Below are 20852 nucleotides of genomic sequence, written 5' to 3'. Positions count from 1 at the left end.
CACTTAATAAGCAAAATGAGAAAAAATGTTATAGAGTGATTTTATTCAAAAACTTTTTCATAAAAACTTACAGGTAAATAATCTATCATTGCTTCAATGATGCAAAGTCTTTAATGCTTATTCTTGATACAATTGAGTCTATGAAATTTGAAACTTTTAATTCTGCTTCATCGATTTTATAAGTTTTTCTTATCCTTTTGCAGTCTGAATATTCGGAAAGTCTTTGTATAGGTACCTCTTTCCCTTTCACATTATCATTAATTAATTCTAAAATTGGCTTATCTTCTTTTTCTTTATGGATTATCGCAGCAATTATAATTTCCTCTTTGTCATCAATCCCAAATTCTATTAAAGACTGTGAAATATTTTTTGATGTTGAAAGGCAGAAAAGCAGTTCAGTATATACAGTTTTGGTAGTTAATTGATTATTTTTCTTATTCAGCGCAGCTTTATTGGCAGCCACCACAATTTGAAATGGTTCAAAAATTAAACCTGCTTTTAACATGCAGCAAGGCAACTCGCCAGATAAGATATTTTTTCGAATTTCATTAGTATTTTCGACACTTGTATATAAACGTAATGTCAGGTACAGCTCAGTTTCATCGTCTAGTTTTACACAAAATTCACTCATTTTAACAATTTATATCTAAGTTCTCACACTAAATATTTTTATTATCCAGAGGCTGTACCTTAACCTAACCTAAAATGATTAAGTTCTTAAATTCAAGAAGCGCTAGCTGGTGCCAGCTAGAGACGTATTATAGATTTAAAAAGTAATTTTCTACATATCCCTCTCAGTTGATAACTTGATTGAGTTTAAATATAAAATTGAAAAAAGATTATAGATGAATGCCAAACATTAACGCTTGCAATTATTAATTTAAGCTTTTTACAAATAAGAATTCGAAAATTTGCACCAGCTTCATGTTTATTTTACTCTTAAAATAAAGATAAGGTAGTAAGGCAGTTGGATTTGAATATAGCACAATGTTAAATACAAGCGCAAATCTGCAAATAGTCTGAAATCTCTCATTATTATTGATATTTTATTGAAAAACAAAGGAAAACCTATTTCAACTGAAGCTTGCAGTTTATTACCTGGAAATATGTTGAGTTGAACTTGTAAAAAGTTTAATTTTTATATTTTCTTTTAAAATTTTATGTGGAATGTTAAGATAATTTTTGGCTAAGAAATGTCTAAAAAGAGTAGTGAGGCAAACACAATTGGTAAATAAATAACAGCGATACTAAATAAGATAAATATAATTTGACAAGATTAATTGAAATAACAGAATTAATCTTGTTAGATTTATTTCAATTCCACATTTATATAATCTCTGTTAGATTAATAAATTTAAATAATAATTTAACAAACAAAGCAGATATCTTTGACGATCTTCCATGCTGTGAAAATCGAAATTTGACGTTATCAGAATTTTTGTCCTTAAATTCATCCAAAGCACAGCAAGGACTTAAAGAGGAAAAAACAGTAAATAATTCGCAGAAAGTATGGAAGGACAAATCGGAGTTTCCACGCAGATGTTGCCTTCGTCGTAACGAGACACACTAGGAAAATAAAAAAAAGGTATCACATATTTGCTTCTTATTTTTCTAAAAAATATTTAGTAAAATTAATAATCAATTTTTACTGTTAATTAATTAAGATATATAAAAATACATCATCATGGGCGACGCTAGCTGCGGAAGAAGTATATTAGATCAATTATTTGACAACTGTATGTATCATCAATATATATATAATACAAATATAAAAATTCATCGAAAAAACGAAAAAAATTGTTCATGATTGTAATTTTTATTTAATTTTGCAGTTTTGGAGTTATCCTCTACTTTTAGCAATGGGAGAGTTAAAATTTGTCCAGCTAAGGATGTTACCGAGGAAGATATTGTGGCAGCCGAGGCTGAGTTAAAGCCGGAAGAGATTCCAGAGGAAAAAGTTGAGGAGACTGTGAGTAAACCTAAGAAAGGCCCCTGCCCAATATGTCCTTATAGTTGCCCCAAACCTAAACCTTACATAAGTCCTGAAGAAATTTGCCCGAGTATTACGATTCCTCCAACTTGTTGTTTCATCAAAATGCAGGTAAATTATTTTTGAATAAATTTTAATGGGCCATAAATTTATTAAACAATATTTATAAAATTTTGTAATAATTTTAGGATCCCTGTGCCCCTTGCTGTTGCGACACGAGACCTCCACCGAAAATTTGCCCACCTAAAAAGTATCCTCTACCAAAAAGAAAACCAACCTGTGAATGTGACTACTGTAAACAAGGACACGCATCTCCCAAGTGCTGTGATAATAGCAGATCATGAAGTTGTATTGCGACGAGGAAGAATATACTGAAAAAATCACCATTTAGAATAGAAATTCTCAAACCTTTTCTAGAATCAAAAATCATATTTTTCAATATATAACAGATACCAATAAAAAAAAATAATGTTATAACTGAAACTAAAATACAATTTAAAATTAAATTCATCAGCTACATATATAAATGAAATGAAAATTTGTTTATTAGATTATTACATTTGATTCTTATTCTTTAAACTGTAATCAACTTTTATTAGTAAAAGATTTATTATAATTTTCATAAGTGTACTGTATACTGGATGAGCGCTTACTTTGGCTAAACAGAAAAACGTGGAAAGAGAAGAAAATTCAGAGAAAATTGTGATTCTGTCATTGGCTTGATATTACTATGACAATTCGTTTATCAATAATATACTCCGAATTTGAAGAATTTTTAGTCCCTGTAATAAACTTTCAATTTAACGGGAATCCGTATACCGACATTACAGGACGAAAACTGCTTCGCATGCAGCGTCGTCATTTGTTGGCGGATTGTAAAGTTATTATAGGTATTTGGAAATGCTAGAAGATTATCTACTGAAGTACAATTAACAAAAATTAAAAAAAAATTTTGTTTAAATAAATATATTAAAATTATTGAGAAACAACAATTAAATCGCAAAATCCCCCAACGTACTTTACTAGATAATGTTCATACGTTTCCAAAAAGTCCACAAAAATGCAAATCCGTCAAGAAATGAAGATGCTGCATGCGAAATAAATAATGGAAGAATTTCGTGTTGGCGACTTCCCGAACGCGAAATTCTTCTATTATTTATTTCGCATGCAGCATCTTCATTTCTTGACGGATTTGCATTTTTGTGGACTTTTTGGAAACGTATGAACATTATCTAGTAAAGTACGTTGGGGGATTTTGCGATTTAATTGTTGTTTCTCAATAATTTTAATATATTTATTTAAACAAAATTTTTTTTTCATTTTTGTTAATTGTACTTCAGTAGATAATCTTCTAGCATTTCCAAATACCTATAATAACTTTACAATTCGCCAACAAATGACGACGCTGCACGCGAAGCAGTTTTCGCCCTGTAATGTCGGTATACGGATTCCCGTTAATGGCTTATACTATTGGTTTTATCATAATATTTCTGCTTATAATTCCCTTTTCAAATATATTTTAGTGCTAGTATGATTTCCTCGTTCATCTGATATAGAAGCTTAATCCTTCTATAACTATCTTTATCAATTCTTATCTATTACTAATCTAACATTCGATTAGTATTCTTAGTATAACAAAAATTACAAAGAAATATATAGTCAACATATAATTACACAGGAAGTTATAATTTTTTCTCTGAAAAGATAAACTACAATATTCTTATCAGTATTTGTTCAGATTACGAAAGATACTATCGATTGGTTACATATATATATATATATAAAACTTGTAACTGCATGGGTAGTTATTGGAATATTTATATTGCTCGTGCGTGTATTCGTATGGTAATTTAAAATTCTTAAACTGGAAGTACACGGTGCGTGGAGTAATTTGCTTGGTTTACTGTAGAGTGAGTAGAAGGACGTTTCCACTGTCAAACGTTAGTCGCGTTTTCAGTTTGCATTAGTCCACATTTGTAGCGTGCCACTCCACGCGCCGTGCAATGCCGGCTTATATTATGTCAGATGACTCATTCACGTGAAACGACGTTAAAGTCGTAGACCAATATATAGTGGGTAGATGGATACTGATCGTATTATTAATTACTGTAAGTAAGCTGAACGTATTGAAACTCTATTCTATAATTTGTACCACATAAAGTATAGATTCTCGATACTTGAAGCTTATTTGCAATAATAATACAACAAGGTCACTATTCATGCTGACATTAATATATCTTCTGTATTTGACTTAACGTAAACTCAAATTTATTAATCGAATAAGTAATACATAGTGCTATCTTTTGCAGTATTTATCATCAAGATCTATGTAGTTTTTACATCACACATTGGTGATTAATTGTAACTACTCGTGTTTTAAAATATTGTGAGGTCAACAATTAAAATGAGTCCTAATTCAGGAGTGTTGGTAGCAGCGCAGAGTGTTGAAACATTTACAACTAAACTCTACCAAGTAAGATTAGTAAAACATAATTTTATAATGTATATATAGTATTAGACTTAAATATGTTAGAATTGTAAAATGAAGATTTAAATGATATGTTAATTTTATAAATATTATAGAATGAAATGTTTATTTTCAATAGAAAATCGCGGAAGACAGCAATAAAAATCTTGTTGCATCTCCATTTAGTGCTCATGTTGCACTTGCAATGACTTATTTTGGTGCTGCTGGAAACACAGCTATTCAAATGAACCAAGGCCTTGCTATTCCTGCTGATGACAGCCTTCTGAAGGAAAGCTACAAAAATCTTATTGAAAGATTAAATGTATTTAGAAATTACTTAAATTTTGAAAAGTTCTAAACCTTCAGAGAGTAAAGAGAGAGTAATTTATATTTTCAGGATACGAAGAATGTTGAGCTGAGCGTGGCAAATAAAATTTACATTAGTGAAGTATTTTTTGTCAAGCCTGAATTCATGGAGATCACTAAGAACTTCTTTATGTCTGCTGCTGAGGAAGTAAACTTTTCTATACCAAATGTTGCATCAACGAAAATCAATGAATGGACTGCTTTACAGACTCACGATAAAATTAAAGAGATTGTTAAAGACAGTCAGTATTTGTATCAAAAAATGCAATCAATTTTTATTTGAAATGATTAAGAGAGAGAATTTTAATTTATTACTTTATTTAAATTGCAAAGACCTTGCCTTACACATATATTAATTCCATAATGGAATAAAATAGATTATTTGAATTTTTTTTCAAATTTTTAATTTATTACAAAGCACTATTTTTAATACTATTGTTAATGATTATTTATTTAAATATTTATTGTTATTTATAAAAGCAATTATTTCCTGCTGTAGATGACCTTAATTCACTTACGAGAGCGGTCCTTTTGAATGCTGTTTACTTCAAAGGCAACTGGGCTACTCAATTTAAACCTAAAGATACTAAGAATTTGCCATTTAATTTGAATGCTCGGTCCAGAAAAAATGTCCCAACTATGTATAGAAAGGGTGCAATCAAATTTGGCATTCTTCCAAAATTTAATGCTTCTTTTGTTGAGCTCCCATACAAGGTAAACATAAGTATCTTTCCATAAAAGTGTTGTTACTGTAATATTTTTATTTTATTTAAATTTCATATTATTAAGTATAGGAATAAGGCCCTCTTAGCTGTCTTTTTATGATTTACTGTATCTATATGATACGAAGGTATATTTTTGTTCTCCCCATATTTTTCTGATAAATGTGTCTATTGGAAGCTAAAATATTATTACTTTTTTCATATTCAAAATGTAAATGTTTATCCTAATAAAGGAGAATTTCCAGAAGATTTTACTTCAATTTCATATTAAAAACTAAAGTACTGCTGACAGGCATAACATTTTTATGAATCAATCTTTATACATAGTACTAAAAACAGCATGATCCTCATAAACATCCAAAAGTATTCAATGCATTTCAACAATACTTTTCTTCATAATATATCAATGCAGTGATACTTTTTTGCACATAAGGCTTTGTAGCAATATTTTTCTGTATGAAAAATATTTTGAAACTTATTTTCATAGCTAAAAATTGTGTATTCTCAGGGTAATGATTTGAGCATGATGATTATTCGTCCTGATGAAATTGAGGGCTTGGCTGAAGTCGAAAGTAAATTGAATGATGTTACCCTCAGCACTCTTCTGACCAATGGTTATCCTCAGGATGTTGAGTTATACTTGCCCAAATTCAAAATTGAAAGTACATTGAATCTCGTAGATCCTTTAAAACAAGTATGAAGTAATTTTATTAATTATGAAAATATTATTTTCTAATTATTTATAAAAGTTTAAAGAATAATTAATGTTATATGTAAAAGATTGATATATAATTTATTATTGTTTTCTTATAGTTGGGGATGACTGACATGTTTGATGATTCACTTGCTGATTTTTTGAACATGACTGATGGTAAAGGTTTGTACGTTAGCAAAGTTATTCAAAAAGCATTTATTCTGGTTAACGAGGAAGGAAGCGAAGCTGCTGCAGTTACTGGTAATTTGATTCAATATATTATGTTGAAAGGAAGCTATTCATACTCCAGTTACTTAGTATTAATTATAATAGCATTATTATAGTTTAAAAACGTTCAAATATATAATTGATAAATGTCTTTCAACGAATATTTTCAGCTGTGGTAATGAAAGAACGAAGTATGCCCAGTCGAAAAACACGGCCAGTTATATTTAAAGTTGATCGACCATTCATTTTTATGATCAATTACTATAACACTCCTATATTCATAGGACATGTAACGGATTTATAATACATTTTCTTAAAGTCACGTTTAACAATTTCTTATTGGTAACTTGAAACCTCATTAATACATATAACTTATTGAGAAATTTAAATATGTATTTTTTATGATCCAACATAGCACCCAAAATGAAAAATTCTTAGAAATCATGAGCGAATGTGCTGAAAATTTTTACAATTTTTCGTAATACCGATTTCTTAAAAATTTTCTAAAAATATTAAACAAAATTTGAAAAAATCTATTGTTTTCTTCAATGATTTCTAAGTATTATTTGTGGAAAATACATTTTCCTAGAAGTTAATATTCTTGAGCAAGAAAATCTGAAATATAAACATTTCTACTTTATATTTGTTTTTTTTCTTTTTAGTCGGCAATATTAAAGTTTATGATAAATTTTTATCAATGAAAAATTCTTAGAATTCATCAAAGAAAACAGTAGAATTTTTTCAGGATTTTTGTGAAATTTTCCAAAAATATTTAAAAAATTGGTATTAGGAAATATTTAAAAATTTCACAAAGAATTTTGAAAAAATTTCAACGTGTTCGTTAATAATTTCTAAGAATTTTCCTTTTTGCACCTTTCTTCCTAAAGCTGTTAGTTTTTAAGTTAGAGCACCCAAAAGTTTTTAGGTATAATTATTCATTCCGCATGTCATTTTTGATCTTCCAAAAAACAATTAAATTTTTCAATACGTTATTTTTTAACAAAATAACGAGCTTACTTTTCTGTGGTTTTAAGCTGATTGCATAAAAGTGGATGAAAATAAAAGTTGAAACAAAAAATGTTTTTTTTTTTCATACGTTAACCTCAATTTTGAGTGTTATAAAATAAATTTTTTAAACATTGGATATGGCCATTGGAAAGACTGATTAAAAATCTATAAATTTTATTTTTCGAACAAATTTTCAGACCTAACTCTATGCCATCTAGTAAGCTTTGAAAAATTACTGAATAAAGTGTGTCCCCGTGGGCGTTTATGGATTAAGTTTCGTTTATATATAAATTCAGGCCTTGGCGTATCGTATACTGATATAATTCTATATTTTAGAGAAAACCTCTGCATATATATATATAGTTATTTTTAAATATAAAAATTGGAAAAATATTAAATTTTATTTCCTATGATTTTTACTGTAAGCCTTAATTTATAAAGAAAATTTATTGTAAGTACGTTTTTGTGATTTCTAAATATTAATTTAAGAAATATTTGTGACATTTATTATATTTACTTTCTCGGTAAACTTCTACCGACGCCTATCACGGTCGTCGTTAAGTTAACGATAGAATTCGGTAGCGACCGCCATTTTTAACAACAATTATCGAAAATTTTGTGTTACAGAATCGCTCTTAGCGATATCTCTCGGTAACTCGATTCAATTACCGAAAGTTGTCGATAACTAGTTACTGAATCCATATACATATATGTAGACGGAAGGTTACAGAATCGCTCTTTTCGTTACTGCAAGCGACAACTATCGGTAGTTAGCGATACCGAAAATCATCGCTGGGAAGTTACAGAATCCCAGCACTGAAAAACGATACGCGGATGCGCGTCCGTCATACACAGTGGGAAATTGAATCGTGTGTGCTTCGGCTAGCTTCACTATGTAATTTAACGTGCAAAATGATATACTACACTATAGTTGAAAGCACACACGATTCAATTTCCCACTGTGTACGACAACTACATACGACATATTGTAGTATGGGCTTTAAGGGGATCCATGAGCGAGCATTAATTTCAATCAAGAAAATCTTCTAAACCATTAAAGATATAAATTTTTTATTAAGGAGCAAATTTACTATATTGTGTATGTTTAGGGGCGCTATAATCAGTTTTTCAAAATTCGTAAAAAAACCAAAACCAAATTTTAAATATCTTTTTCTTTAAATAGTTTAAAAAAAGTTAGACTATAGCGCCCTCGGGCAAATGTCAACGAGTAATTACATGCAAATATAAAGGAAATACTCTTAAAAATTCGGAAGGTATTTTTGACTGACTGATTAGCTCTTATATGAAAAAAATTATATTTTTTTTTATTTCCAAAAAAACCAAGGTTTTAGTACCATTACGCTCAATAAACTAAATATTTTTGTGAATAGGGAAATTGTTTATACCCTATATTTTATATTTTTCAATTCAAGCTCTGTCTCGATCGTGGATCCCCTTAAATGTTAATTCGACCAAGTAGGCTAAACGTCTAATTACTAAAGATGTTATAGTCCCCATCACATCAACTATATCACCTGAAGTGCCTAACTTAAATTGGCATGTGACGAGGACTATATTAACTTTAGTATGCTAGACTATTAATCTACTTAATCAAATTGACCCTAAGAGAAAGGCGTATACTAACATTGCAGTGCGGATTGACTTGAACTTTTGGTTTTCAAAACTCACGTTTCTTGAAAATAATTTAATTATTTTAATTCATTCGATAGGTATTGATCTGAGAATTAGAAAGCTGTAGCTGAAATTGAAATCGATCACCAAATGACGCTGATTTTCAAAAACTAAGATTTCAGGTAGAACCACACTGCAATGTCGATACACACCTTGCTCTTAAAGAGATCTCTTAACGGGACCCCTCACGTGTGCTTTACGACAGTACAAATCAATAAACAATTAGTTTAATAAAATTCAAATGCGAAGCAAATTGCAAAAACGGGCTTCTTTATGACAAGGTGCCAATTCTAACGAGTCAATCGAGCTTAAAAAAACTCAAATCGGATGAAGAATAACGCTGTACCACTGTCCCGCGTTCTTGAAGTAGAAATAACCAAAAGTAACCTCTCTTCAAGAACGCGGCACAATGGTACAGCGTTATTTTTCAACTAATTTGAGTGTTTTTAAGTTCGTTTGACTCATTAGGACTGGCACATTGTCTAACAAACGCCCGATTGTTCAATTTGCTTCGCATTTGAATGTTATTAAACTAATTGTTTATTGACTTGTACTGTCGTTAAAGCACACGTGAGGGATCCCGTTAAAAAATATGTAAAAATGGGGTTTTAATATTCCATAGTTACGCTCAAAATATTCTTATAAAATTTAATTTTTATTTCGTTATCAATTCAAATAAGTTATTAATGATTACTATAAATATTCTAAAATTATAAAAAATGGAAAGAAAAGAGTCGAAGAGGTCTCAAACCTGGGCTCACCGGTTCCAAAAGCCGAGACCTTACCACATGCGCTATAAGAGACTTAAGGATATAGATGATAAACTTGCATAAACTTTATAACTACAAATTCGCGTAGTCTCCATGTTACACAGATACAAGTATACCTTCTTTCGATATATTTATACTTTATACTGTGAAATTAAACCAAATGTATGAAAATATTATTAGGTTAATTTTATGGCCCTAGAATTGTTAATACATTTTCTATAAATTCGCCGTTTTGACTCTTAAATTAATTCACAGAGACACGTAAAACATTAATTTGTTCTGTTTAATTAATAACTGTATGTTTAGAAAAAAAAAGCTTGTAATTATGCAGAAATATTAATTTAAATAGTCGAAGCGGTGAATTTGTAGAGTAATAAATATTAACGATTAAGATCACTCGCGCGTTAAACTATGCATGTAATGGAACGAAAAATACAATCTTTTCGAAAGAAAACCCAAGTTCTAAAGGGAAATGAAAAAATACGTAGGTAATAAAATGACATGCGATTCAAATATAAAAGTGAAGTGTTCTGTGTTTCGCACTTTGCGTTTTAAATATTATTTGACACTTCAAAATTACTAATTCAGTCATAAAGCCGGAATTGATTTATTACAAATTTAAAAGATGTCTAAATAATATAGTAGATGTCTAGGGCCATATAATTAACCTAATAATATTTTCATATATTTTGTTTAATTTCACAGTATAAAGTATAAATATATAGAAAGAAGGTATACTTGTATCTGTGTAACATGGAGAGTACGCGAATTTGAAGCTATAAAGTTTATGCAAGTTTATCATCTGTATCTTTAAGTCTCTTATAGCGCATGTAGTAAGGTCTCGGCTTTTGGAACCGATGAGTCCAGGTTCGAGACCTCTTCGATTCTTTTTTTTTTTCATTTTTTATAATTTTAGAATATTTATAGTAATCATTAATAACTTATTTGAATTGATAACAAATAAAAATTAAATTTTTATAAGAATATTTTGAGCGTAACTATGGAATATTAAAACCCCATTTTTACATATTTGTTAATCTTATATGTTCATGGCAATAAAAAAACATTCTACAATAAAAAAAAAAAATTTATTGGATGGAATCGAACTCGAATCTGAGGTTTGAAAGATGGAGGAGGATTGAAGCAGGACGAAAAGGAATTTTACTCGGCTCTTCGGCTAAACAAAAGTTAGATCGAGAGGGAGAGAGAGATCCGGATAAACTATGCCGTTCTCTCTCGAACTCGATGTATAGCGAAGATGTCCGAACCTGAGCGATGGTAACCGAAGGAGGTTGCACACGCATTCGCACCACAGTAATGGTGTGTGTGCCTAACAAAGTGCTTCCCATTCGCGTCCGACAGATGGCGTTAGTGGTTTTATGGAATTTTCGACTTCTAACAAACATCAGCGCCGCCTACCGGCAAGGAATATTTTAGGACCCTGCCATGAGCAATCTCCCGTTTCATCTCTGGTATGACTACATAACATAACCTAGAAATTAAAATAATCACGATAATCATAAATATTATTAAGCCAAATACAAAAAATGACAACTCTTCTTGGTTTTTCACGATTGTTAAGTCTTACTGCCAATAGATGTTTATTAACCAAAACCGCACCAATTGTAGTAAACAAACCAATTTTACATCCAGGTTAGTGATTTTTTATATGAATTGAATTATAAATTAATAAAGTTTTGCCAAGTTATTTACAGATTTAACGTTTATTCGATTCTTATTCTTTTTAGCTATAAGACCATGGCAAATGAGTATAGCTGGTCATAAAACTAAATTACCATGGTTGGAACAAAGGCCTGATTATCAAGTGGAAATACCAGATATGACCGAAGAAGAGGAAAAGCTTTCAAAAAGTAATAAAAATGTTTCAATTAACTAAGCTTAGCAGGTTTATTTATTTATAATTTGCATATCAATTTTCAGATGTAATGAAAGAGATAAATGATCAAATAGCAACTGAAAGAGCAGGCAGACTATTTGCAGTTATACACATTTGTGGAAAACAATTTAAAGTAACAGAAAATGATCTTATAATGCTGGAAGGTGGTTGGCCACCAAACATTGGTGACAAATTAAGATTGGAAAAAGTTATGTTAGTAGGTAGCAAAGATTTTACTCTAATTGGAAGGCCAATCTTAAGTAGGGAATTGGTATCTGTAGATGCTACTATAATTGAAAAAAGCATGTCTCACACAATAACACGCTGCAGGTTTAAAAAGAGGAAACAATATCGACGAATAACTTGTATGTAAAATATTTTCATTTGATAATCTTAATTCATATTTATACTTACTCTCTCCTTACAACAGTTTACAGGTTACATCGTACATTGTTGAGAATAAATTCAATAAATGTTCATGGTGTTCTTGGGGAAAGGAAAGAGGTTGAAGGCTTGGACAGAATATATTAAATAAATATCAGCAATGTTAAACATTATTAATAAACTTTTAATATATTATAAAATTTATAATTTTTATAATTACTTCAAACCTTTCTATTCATTTTCGTAAATGTTTCATCAACAGTCGAAATTTTTGCAATGTTGTAATTTTCATTGAAAATTCATAGCGTGTTATCTGGGTCTTCAAAATTACGAAATTGGGAGGAAAAGCGAAATCGTTTCGGCTCCCATGCTCATTTCGCATTCAAAGTGTACAGACTTCTTGGTGGGGTATCGTATAAAGGTGAGAAGAAGAGCCATAAGCCCAGTAAGATATTTGTTTTTACGTAGGACGTGGAACAAAATGAGCGTGAGTAAATAAAAAAATTAAATGTAATCAGTAATTAATACACGCGATAATTAGAATTTATTCGTCTACAGAAATGATTATAGGAAAAATACTATTATTGAATTATAAAATTGCAGGCACTTTTCCATTTGATCTTTACTCTCTGTATTGGGATGGTGGTGACTGACCTGGCGCCCTATATTTACACAGGATGGAGACCAAGCGGCCAGCACTTCCAAACCGGAAATAACCAATTGCAGAACCACTATGGGCCTCCTCAGCAAACCTATGGCAAACCGGGGCACGAAGCATATACATCAACAACACCCCAGTCAACATCCACGACTCCCAAGAATAGAGAGCCGACCACCCCCACTAATTTTCCTGAGGAGAATTTCGACAATCCCGCTTTGGCCGTGGCGAACTCTTTCGCTTTCAATAGACCCATCTACGTTTACAACTCCTTTCCCATTTTACCAGCTCAATTTTTTGTAAAATAACTTATTATATTCACTCTCTTAATAAAACATCTGTATATATAAAAGATGATAAGAGAAAATCTCATTTTCACCTAAAGCAGAAACATTTCCTGAGAAAGAATCCAACGACCTTGATATTTCCCTTATGGAGCCTGGTTATTCATTTTCATGTGCCGTTGTTTTTTAATGCGTCAGTATAACAGTATAACATGTGAATGCAAGGTCGCTCGAATCTAAACAGCAATCAATAAAATGGTAGTAAAAGCGACCTTGACCAACGTCAACGAATTGCAATAAAGCGATAAGAATTATAATTATTGGTGAACGATTTGAAACAACAATGTTATATACCAAGAGATTCGATTGGTGGGACTGATGGGATAGCCAAGTTGCTTTCACACGTTGATTTTGTTTTTGTGTTGACGTCAAAGCTCGAAACACACACTCTTGGAAAACTCAATGGTCGACCAACGTTCGCCCAGTGCAGCTGCACCGGACAAAGAGCAGCAAGGTCAAGCTGGCTTCGTAATCATAGCGGAATTGCACCGAGAATGGCCAATTAACTTATACACACCAGTGCTTTGCCATCTCTCCGTGCAATTCTCGATCCAATTCAGTCTGTGCGTGCAGAATCACGGGAACACACGACTTCCTGCCAGCAGCTACTCATCAAACTTTTACTTCCTGATTCTTCCAACTAATAGTAAGATTCTTTCTTTTTTATCCATTTACCTTTCGCCATTCACAAACCACTTTACTTCTTAACCATCTCCCCTTTAGTTACAAAACTTTAGTTGATTTAGTAATGGTAATATTATAATTTCTAATTTATCATTAATTTATCTTTACAGCTGAAAAAAAAAATTAATTGCACTATTTTGATACCCAGTTTATTAGAGATATTATTAGCACACTATTGCTGTGTATATAACTGGTTTGACTGGAGATTATTAGGATCAGTGCAAAACGATTGATAACACTTTTTGTTTTAACATCTTTGTTCAGTATATACGAGGTGGCTTATCTGTGTACACCAGAAGAACTTGGGAAAAACTGCAATATAATCGTACATACTATGCTCAATAGTCTCTCAACATTTCTTGCTTTGTGTCAGAGTCCAATCGATCGGAGTGTACTTGGACAAGTTTAGAACGTAAATAAAAATACAACTGCGCAAAATTTAATCTCCCAGTGGTGAGAGAACTTTTACAGTTGTTTGCACCATTGCTAAACAAATTTGGCTCGTCGATCGTATTAATTGAACAATTTGTTTTGCAGCTGAAAAATCCTTAAATAAAATGAAGAAGGCACTGACTCTTAGAAGACTGGAGAGCTTTGCGAAAATTTGGTCAGCAGGGCTTCATAATAAAGCTGCTACTCAGTCCATAGAAGCTAGCCAAATTGATGAAACTGAGATTAGTTGGGATGTTGCCAAGCCTTACGAAGATATTCCTGGGCCAAAGCCATTGCCACTCATAGGAAACACTTTCAGGTTCATACCATACATAGGTAAAATAAAATTTCCATTTCTCGATGAATATTGGATAAAAGAAAAGAAAGAAGGAACCTTCTATTCCAGGTGAATTTGGCAATATGTCAATGGTGAGCCAATTGAGGAATTTGCGTGAGACTTATGGAGAAGTAGTAAAGCTAGAAGGAATTTTGAATCGCAGGACTTGCATTTTCCTCTTCAGTCCCGAGTTGTGTGAGGATATGTATCGCGTTCAAGGTCGTTGGCCTTCTAGAGTAGCAATGGAGTCCCTTCACCACTACCGTCTCAACCGAGAGTGTTTTTACAAGGACCAGATAGGCTTGACTACCACGTCTGTAAAATTAAGAAAAAAGAAACTACAATAATCAAGTTTAATTACAAAATTCTTTTTTTTACAGTCAAGGAAAGCAATGGCACGATTTTCGTAGTAAAGTCAATCAGCACCTGATGCAGCCACGTGCGATAAAACCTCACGTATCTCAAATTAATGAAGTAGCAGATGATTTCCTGACTAAGATCCGAGAGCTTCGTGATCCCACAACTCTTGAAGTGCCAGGAACCTTCAACAATGAAATGAACAAGTGGGCTCTGGAGTGTGAGTGTTAACTGGCAAAATAATAACGAAGTTGGATGATTATTGCCATTAAATATTTTCAGCCATCTGTGTTATTGCCCTGGATCACAGATTGGGCTGTTTGAAATCCAACCTTGCCGAGGACTCCGAGCCACAGAAGATGATCAATTGTGTCCATGATATGTTCCACTTAATGTTCCAATTGGAAGTCATGCCGTCCATGTGGAAAATTTATAATACACCAGACCTCAAGAGGATGTTCCGTGTCCTGGATACCTTGAACGAGTAATTTCAGTTGTTATTATAAATTATTTCTTCGTTCAATGCATTTCAATAAGTTTTCTGTTAATTTTTTAGAATCGCTATAAAATACATCAACCAAGCTAAAGAAAGGTTGAGCAATCAGCCATCTGACAATCAAGAACGTAGTATACTAGAGAAATTACTGCGTATCGATGAGCAAACTGCCCGTGTCATGTCTATGGACATGTTGACTGCAGGCGTTGATACAGTAATTGACTAGGATATTCTCCAAATTTTCTTAAAATGTTCCAACTGAGCAATTATTTTCTTACAGACCAGCAATGCTTCTGGTACAGTGCTGTATTATTTGACAGCAAATATGAGAGCACAAGAGAAGCTGAGAGAAGAAATAAAGTCTGTACTACCAGAAAAGAACAGTCCAGTGACTTATGAGAGTCTAAACAATATTCCATATACCAAAGCTTGTATAAAGGAGGCCTTGAGACTCTCTCCCATTGCCATTGGTACTCTCAGAACAATGCAGAAGGACGTAGTGATTGGTGGTTATCGAATTCCAGAGGGAGTCAGTGATAATCTTTGCTCGATACTTAATTATGTTAATTGTAACTACTAAGTTGATAAATAACTTCTTTTTCTCATAGAGCGACGTCATTGCTGCGCATGCATCTCTTTCACAAGACGAATCACAGTTTCCTCGGGCAGAAGAATTTATTCCGGAAAGGTGGCTTCGTGAGAACAGTGAATTTCCTTTAGCCAAAGATGCTCATCCATTTGCCTATATGCCATTCGGTTTTGGTGCCAGAACTTGCATTGGAAGGCGATTCGCTGAACTGGAAATGGAAACTCTTATCATGAAGGTATTTTATCACCTTCTTCAGAATTGCTTCCTGATCTGGTTTCCTTCAATTTTCAATCGTTCCTAGGTGATTAGAAATTTCCGTATCGAATGGAATTATGGACCTCTGGAATACAGGAGCAGATTCATCAATACGATCGCATCTCCCCTCAAACTGAAATTTGTTGATTTATAAATTATTTATAAGGATATAATAACAATAATATAATATATTAAAGTGGAAAGTTTTTTCATCCGAGATATGGTATGGTAAATAAGATAAAATTACGTAACTTTTACTGCAACATTGCTAGGTCATTAATTATGCAACGCATCGCGCAATTAAATCTGACCGGAATAAATTATATGCACGTGAAACTTTCAGGAGCAGATTTATAATTCAAGGTTTATAATCAATACCAAGTAAAACTAAAACTTTTAAAGCTCAGTCTTGCTAATCATTTTAGTATGTAAGCTCTGCAATATTTTATATGGTATTTTGCTGGTTCAGTGTGACGAAATCTTTATCCAATAAAGAAACTTATTTTTTAATTCTATTATGGGTCCTTTAAAACCTACTAATGTTATGGAGGAGAGTCGTCCATTGTACTTTATGACCAGGCTTTACGGTAAAAGAATCACAGAATTCTAAAATTTAGCAAATTTTTTAATTCAAGTATTTCAACTAGGTCTCTCACCATTGCGATTTAGCAGATTCGAATTGATCAATCATCTACACATAGCACTTATAATCGTCGGATATTACGTTATGTTTTATCTTATTCAACAACCAGCCAGTGTATTTTTTGAAGAACTCTCTATTCTTACTAACACAATATACTTTCGTAGAATTCAATTTCTATTCAATCTGCTGTACCTACCTATTATGATAATCCCAACTGTAAATAATGCTAAAGAAATTGAAAAAGTGTTACAGGAAATCGCATATTTCGATGAAGAATTCCGACATCAGCTTGTAGAATTTGACTTTAAAAGATCTATGAAGGAAGATATCGTTCATCTTTTGACAGTAATCTTAACTAGTTTGGCTTTTAATTTATGTGATTACTATGGGTACCTTAATGCCAGCAGAGACTACACCTATGTAATTTTATGGATACTTTATGAAATGCCAGATTTTTTTAATTACTTAGTAATCTGTTTTTTTGGAATAATTTTGTTAAAAATTCGCTTGAGATTTATGAAGATTAATGAAGTCGTAACCGATCTGATTCAAGATTTCACAACTTTGAGTAGTCCGCCTTCCGACATAATGAGTGGTAAAGATAATGAAAGCCTGCAAAATTGATAAAGTATCATTAACAATAATTATTTTTAATTTAAAGCTTTGAGAATGAAATTTTTGAAAACTCACCATACTAAATTATGCAACACTGCAAATTTACTAAACAAAGCTTATTCGATTCAACTAACTGCAGCTTTGGTCTCTTATTTCTTTTTCACTTGCTGTCATGTCTACATAATTAGTACAAAGCTTCAAGAAGTTAAGGACCTTGTTGATGTTGCCCTAAGTGGGCTATGGGTGATTTCCAATGTATTGAAAATTGGATATCTTACTTTTATATGCGGAAGTACTGCTATACAGGTAAATTAATTCATTGGAATTATGAAAACTGTTTCATAATTTTGTTCTTACATACAGGCTGAATTAACCAGATATTTGTTGACCGAAAAACATTCAATGAGAACGGAGCACGTCAAGCTTCGAAAAGAGGTAAAATTAATACTGAAAAATAAATTTATAAAACTTATCAATATCTTTGTTATTACAGCTGAAAGATTTCTCTCGGCAAATAATAAGCGGAAGCGTTAAATTTACTGCTCACAACTTCTGTACAATTAATTATACCACATTTAGCATTGCTCTGATTTTTTGGTCCTTCTTTGCATTTCTTTCATTCCATTTCACTTGGATCAAAAAATAGATACATCCCATAGGAAATGAAAATTTATTGTTAAACTGGAATATTTATTGGACATGACACAATAGCATTCAGCTAAATTTCTAGGATTATTTTAAGAGTTGCTCATATAAAAAAAATTATACAGCTTAATTAAAAAAATGATTGACTCTTAGACATTAAAGATAGGTAATAGTGCATTAATAATTCTTTGTCTAAGTATTCTAATCACTTTTATCTAATACTTCCAGTCTTTGGAGGACAGGTGGATGGCTATGGTGCCATGTAGAATATAAATGATCATGTAAAGGATAGCCTAAGTTATCCTTCTGCAATTTCAGTAAAGCTTTTTTTAATTCTTCAGCACGTCCCAACTGCTTGGCAAAATGATCTGCTTGGAACTCGAATTTTCTTGATGTCCAAGTCATAATGAAACTCATAGGCTGAAAGCATTATTATATAAATTACAATACCATTTACAATTTTTAACAAATCATAAAAATATAATTTAACTTACTACACTAAATGGTATTAAAATATACATGGATACTATTATGAGTCCAATAAAGATAGGCTGAGAATCTTCAAAACCAAATGCTTCATACATTGGTGTGTAATTCAAAAGCTTGGCAAATGCAATGAAATTTAAAACTACACTGATTTGTGTGAAAATAAAGAATTTGATAGAGTGACTGTATTTCCAGTGACCTAATTCATGAGCTAAGACCGCTAAAACTTCATCAGTTTCACAACCCTTGTCTTCTTTATTAGGATCTTTTTCATCTGGTTTATAATATTCTTTTATTAAGGTGTCAAATAGCACAATTCTCTTGTTTTTATGGAATCCATAAAGATATGCATTGCTATGAGATGATCTCTTAGAGCCTTCAACTACATATAATTTATATAATGGAAAGTCTAAGGAGGCAGCTAGCTCTTCTATTTTTTTTCTCAGTTCTCCTTCAGGAAGAGGAGAATATTTATCAAATAATGGAGCAATGAATTCTGGATAAATAACCATTAAAAATAGTGTCACAACTACTGTGAACATCCATAGGTACAAAAAGAAATAATCTCCTCCATTCTTCACTATCCAAATAATAGCACAGAGTATTGGGAAAGTCAACACTTGAGATACCACAAATTTTTTAAGCTGATCTTTAATAAAAAATAACTTTGTCTAAAAAAAAATATGATTAATTTAAAGCAGGTGAAAAATATATAATTTTATACTTTAACACACACAATTCATATTTTCATACCTGCTTATTAAAGCCATGCTCTTCTTCTATAACAAAAGTACTATAGACTTTTAGTGGTAGATTAAGTACCGTTAGAATAACACTATAAATAAACATAAAGCCTACACTTACTAACATATCATTATTCTTGTCGATTCCAAATTGGCTGACTAAGCAAGCACCCCATTGCCAGAAATAATAAAATCCATAAAACAAAAGGGTTGCCTGTAATATTTATTTAGCTATTAAATAATTGCTTTTAAATAAATATTTATACTTTATTAAATATTGACCAATGCTTACTGTCGTGGTAACTGTGGTATATGCTTCTTGAAAAATGGAAAAACTGCTTTTATCTAATTCATAAAGACGAGACTTCTCATAGAGATCCCTACTCAAAATTCCATTTAGCATTTCAGGATACTTTTCATTATCCTGCATCACCTTCCTCTAATTAATTATAAGTATTTATTAGATGAAGATCTGGATTATTATGCATTTACACCGCAAAATATAAATATTCCTAACCTGTCGAAGACTTAAATACAATTCCCAGAAGTACAGTACCCATATTATAGCCAACAATTCGTACTGAATATTATCTTCCACAAATTTAATTATCTCCATATTATATTAGTTATACGATGTACTGTAAAAATGTATTATTCCATTGAAAACGACTTGAGTCTCTACGAAAGCACGCGCACCATTGATGGAGTGTCGAGCCCAGTGCTGGGATTCTGTAACTTCCCAGCGATGATTTTCGGTATCGCTAACTACCGTTAGTTGTCGCTTGCAGTAACGAAAAAAAAGCGATTCTGTAACTTCCGTCTATATACAAAGTTTTCGATGTCGTTAAAAATGGCGGTCGCTACCGAATTCTATCGTTAACTTAACGACGACCGTGATAGCCGATAGGCCTCGGTAGAAGATTACCAAGAAAGTAAATATAATAAATGTCACAAATATTTCTTAAATTAATATTTAGAAATCACAAAAAAGTACTTACAATAAATTTTCTTTATAAATTAAGGCTTACAGTTAAAATCGTAGGAAATAAAATTTAATATTTTTCCAATTTTTATATTTAAAATAACTATATATATATATATGCAGAGGTTTTCTCTAAAATATAGAATTAATTGTGTTATTTAACTATAGCACACAGGCACTAACTGTACATTGTCTAACTAAAAAAAATGTTAAAACATTAATTTTTAATACTTATTTTAATTTAAATATACTTACGTTTTAATACTTCTTTTAAATAAAATATGATAATTTTGCTATAGTAAGAATTGCTATAGTCAAAATTGATATAGTCAAGTAACACAAAAATTCCTATTTCGGTTGGTATTAAA

General features: G+C 31.5%; 7 protein-coding genes across 16 annotated transcripts; 5 read left to right on the top strand and 2 right to left on the bottom strand.

Annotated features, from left to right (window-relative positions):
• Nucleotides 1-24: 24 nt before the first annotated feature.
• On the bottom strand, nucleotides 25-819 carry LOC136783812 (EKC/KEOPS complex subunit TPRKB-like). The gene has a single exon (XM_066744100.1). The coding sequence runs from the start codon at nucleotides 629-631 to the stop codon at nucleotides 86-88; it is 546 nt and encodes a 181-aa protein (XP_066600197.1). The 5' UTR covers nucleotides 632-819; the 3' UTR covers nucleotides 25-85.
• A 270-nt stretch (nucleotides 820-1089) lies between these two features.
• On the top strand, nucleotides 1090-2451 carry LOC136783765 (uncharacterized). 2 transcript variants are annotated; one of them, XM_066744039.1, is made up of 5 exons: nucleotides 1090-1227; nucleotides 1380-1585; nucleotides 1665-1736; nucleotides 1833-2101; nucleotides 2179-2451. In XM_066744039.1, the coding sequence occupies exons 3-5, from the start codon at nucleotides 1685-1687 to the stop codon at nucleotides 2332-2334; spliced, it is 477 nt and encodes a 158-aa protein (XP_066600136.1). In that variant the 5' UTR covers nucleotides 1090-1227; nucleotides 1380-1585; nucleotides 1665-1684; the 3' UTR covers nucleotides 2335-2451. The 2 variants fall into 2 exon arrangements, with proteins under 2 accessions (XP_066600136.1, XP_066600137.1); XM_066744040.1 differs by having other exon boundaries at nucleotides 1117-1227; nucleotides 1383-1585.
• Nucleotides 2452-3739: 1288 nt separating this feature from the next.
• LOC136783815 (antichymotrypsin-2-like) lies at nucleotides 3740-6856 on the top strand. 6 transcript variants are annotated; one of them, XM_066744109.1, is made up of 8 exons: nucleotides 3740-3818; nucleotides 4300-4463; nucleotides 4597-4779; nucleotides 4855-5065; nucleotides 5323-5537; nucleotides 6054-6239; nucleotides 6359-6500; nucleotides 6638-6856. In XM_066744109.1, exons 2-8 carry the CDS (start codon nucleotides 4395-4397, stop codon nucleotides 6769-6771), a joined length of 1140 nt encoding a protein of 379 aa, XP_066600206.1. In that variant the 5' UTR covers nucleotides 3740-3818; nucleotides 4300-4394; the 3' UTR covers nucleotides 6772-6856. The 6 variants fall into 6 exon arrangements, with proteins under 6 accessions (XP_066600206.1, XP_066600208.1, XP_066600205.1 ...); XM_066744111.1 differs by having other exon boundaries at nucleotides 3801-3835; nucleotides 4300-4431; nucleotides 4610-4779; XM_066744108.1 differs by having other exon boundaries at nucleotides 3801-3835.
• Nucleotides 6857-11154: 4298 nt separating this feature from the next.
• mRpL21 (mitochondrial ribosomal protein L21) lies at nucleotides 11155-12963 on the top strand. Of its 2 annotated transcripts, XR_010824326.1 has the most exons (5): nucleotides 11155-11590; nucleotides 11686-11808; nucleotides 11879-12199; nucleotides 12265-12705; nucleotides 12822-12963. XR_010824326.1 is itself a non-coding variant. In XM_066744112.1 (4 exons), exons 1-4 carry the CDS (start codon nucleotides 11485-11487, stop codon nucleotides 12363-12365), a joined length of 651 nt encoding a protein of 216 aa, XP_066600209.1. In that variant the 5' UTR covers nucleotides 11155-11484; the 3' UTR covers nucleotides 12366-12848. The 2 variants fall into 2 exon arrangements, 1 of the variants encoding a protein (XP_066600209.1); XM_066744112.1 differs by having other exon boundaries at nucleotides 12265-12848.
• A 761-nt stretch (nucleotides 12964-13724) lies between these two features.
• Nucleotides 13725-16880, top strand: LOC136783813 (cytochrome P450 CYP12A2-like). 3 transcript variants are annotated; one of them, XM_066744103.1, is made up of 10 exons: nucleotides 13725-13866; nucleotides 14015-14316; nucleotides 14442-14672; nucleotides 14743-14986; nucleotides 15054-15250; nucleotides 15313-15514; nucleotides 15587-15740; nucleotides 15807-16055; nucleotides 16135-16350; nucleotides 16417-16880. In XM_066744103.1, the coding sequence occupies exons 3-10, from the start codon at nucleotides 14462-14464 to the stop codon at nucleotides 16522-16524; spliced, it is 1581 nt and encodes a 526-aa protein (XP_066600200.1). In that variant the 5' UTR covers nucleotides 13725-13866; nucleotides 14015-14316; nucleotides 14442-14461; the 3' UTR covers nucleotides 16525-16880. The 3 variants fall into 3 exon arrangements, with proteins under 3 accessions (XP_066600200.1, XP_066600199.1, XP_066600201.1); XM_066744102.1 differs by having other exon boundaries at nucleotides 14015-14357; XM_066744104.1 differs by having other exon boundaries at nucleotides 13757-13866; nucleotides 14169-14357.
• Nucleotides 16881-16887: 7 nt separating this feature from the next.
• LOC136783684 (uncharacterized) lies at nucleotides 16888-18274 on the top strand. Its single transcript, XM_066743935.1, has 5 exons — nucleotides 16888-16957; nucleotides 17018-17608; nucleotides 17675-17934; nucleotides 17992-18063; nucleotides 18122-18274. The coding sequence occupies exons 1-5, from the start codon at nucleotides 16888-16890 to the stop codon at nucleotides 18272-18274; spliced, it is 1146 nt and encodes a 381-aa protein (XP_066600032.1).
• Nucleotides 18275-18284: 10 nt separating this feature from the next.
• On the bottom strand, nucleotides 18285-20321 carry LOC136783814 (CAAX prenyl protease 1 homolog). The gene is made up of 5 exons (XM_066744105.1): nucleotides 20020-20321; nucleotides 19795-19941; nucleotides 19513-19716; nucleotides 18768-19430; nucleotides 18285-18693 (listed from the first exon to the last, which is right to left on the bottom strand). The coding sequence occupies exons 1-5, from the start codon at nucleotides 20116-20118 to the stop codon at nucleotides 18475-18477; spliced, it is 1332 nt and encodes a 443-aa protein (XP_066600202.1). The 5' UTR covers nucleotides 20119-20321; the 3' UTR covers nucleotides 18285-18474.
• Between the last annotated feature and the right edge of the window lie 531 nt (nucleotides 20322-20852).

Source organism: Prorops nasuta, unplaced genomic scaffold (assembly GCF_024137725.1).
Source record: "Prorops nasuta isolate Cenicafe-Biocafe unplaced genomic scaffold, Cenicafe_Pnas_1.2 PNAS00035, whole genome shotgun sequence".
NCBI lineage: Eukaryota > Metazoa > Arthropoda > Insecta > Hymenoptera > Bethylidae > Prorops > Prorops nasuta.
The sequence above is the reverse complement of the archived record's forward strand: the minus strand, read 5'-3'. Positions and strand labels throughout refer to the sequence as shown.

What these genes read in the sequence shown, in the direction of transcription:
- LOC136783812 (XM_066744100.1), bottom strand. Translation starts at nt 631, where the DNA reads ATGAGTGAATTTTGTGTAAAACTAGACGATGAAACTGAGCTGTACCTG.
- LOC136783765 (XM_066744039.1), top strand. Translation starts at nt 1,685, where the DNA reads ATGGGCGACGCTAGCTGCGGAAGAAGTATATTAGATCAATTATTTGAC. An exon ending in AGATCAATTATTTGACAACT is followed by an intron (nt 1,737 to 1,832) that starts GTATGTATCATC and finishes TTAATTTTGCAG; the next exon opens with TTTTGGAGTTATCCTCTACT. An exon ending in GTTGTTTCATCAAAATGCAG is followed by an intron (nt 2,102 to 2,178) that starts GTAAATTATTTT and finishes TAATAATTTTAG; the next exon opens with GATCCCTGTGCCCCTTGCTG.
- LOC136783815 (XM_066744109.1), top strand. Translation starts at nt 4,395, where the DNA reads ATGAGTCCTAATTCAGGAGTGTTGGTAGCAGCGCAGAGTGTTGAAACA. An exon ending in TTGTTGAGCTCCCATACAAG is followed by an intron (nt 5,538 to 6,053) that starts GTAAACATAAGT and finishes GTGTATTCTCAG; the next exon opens with GGTAATGATTTGAGCATGAT. An exon ending in TCGTAGATCCTTTAAAACAA is followed by an intron (nt 6,240 to 6,358) that starts GTATGAAGTAAT and finishes GTTTTCTTATAG; the next exon opens with TTGGGGATGACTGACATGTT.
- mRpL21 (XM_066744112.1), top strand. Translation starts at nt 11,485, where the DNA reads ATGACAACTCTTCTTGGTTTTTCACGATTGTTAAGTCTTACTGCCAAT. An exon ending in CAAACCAATTTTACATCCAG is followed by an intron (nt 11,591 to 11,685) that starts GTTAGTGATTTT and finishes TATTCTTTTTAG; the next exon opens with CTATAAGACCATGGCAAATG. An exon ending in AGAGGAAAAGCTTTCAAAAA is followed by an intron (nt 11,809 to 11,878) that starts GTAATAAAAATG and finishes ATCAATTTTCAG; the next exon opens with ATGTAATGAAAGAGATAAAT.
- LOC136783813 (XM_066744103.1), top strand. Translation starts at nt 14,462, where the DNA reads ATGAAGAAGGCACTGACTCTTAGAAGACTGGAGAGCTTTGCGAAAATT. An exon ending in GTTATCGAATTCCAGAGGGA is followed by an intron (nt 16,056 to 16,134) that starts GTCAGTGATAAT and finishes TTTTTCTCATAG; the next exon opens with AGCGACGTCATTGCTGCGCA. An exon ending in TGGAAACTCTTATCATGAAG is followed by an intron (nt 16,351 to 16,416) that starts GTATTTTATCAC and finishes AATCGTTCCTAG; the next exon opens with GTGATTAGAAATTTCCGTAT.
- LOC136783684 (XM_066743935.1), top strand. Translation starts at nt 16,888, where the DNA reads ATGGGTCCTTTAAAACCTACTAATGTTATGGAGGAGAGTCGTCCATTG. An exon ending in CTTTATGACCAGGCTTTACG is followed by an intron (nt 16,958 to 17,017) that starts GTAAAAGAATCA and finishes TATTTCAACTAG; the next exon opens with GTCTCTCACCATTGCGATTT. An exon ending in GCGGAAGTACTGCTATACAG is followed by an intron (nt 17,935 to 17,991) that starts GTAAATTAATTC and finishes TCTTACATACAG; the next exon opens with GCTGAATTAACCAGATATTT.
- LOC136783814 (XM_066744105.1), bottom strand. Translation starts at nt 20,118, where the DNA reads ATGGAGATAATTAAATTTGTGGAAGATAATATTCAGTACGAATTGTTG. An exon ending in TGTATTTAAGTCTTCGACAG is followed by an intron (nt 19,942 to 20,019) that starts GTTAGGAATATT and finishes ATAATTAATTAG; the next exon opens with AGGAAGGTGATGCAGGATAA. An exon ending in ATACCACAGTTACCACGACA is followed by an intron (nt 19,717 to 19,794) that starts GTAAGCATTGGT and finishes TAAATATTACAG; the next exon opens with GCAACCCTTTTGTTTTATGG.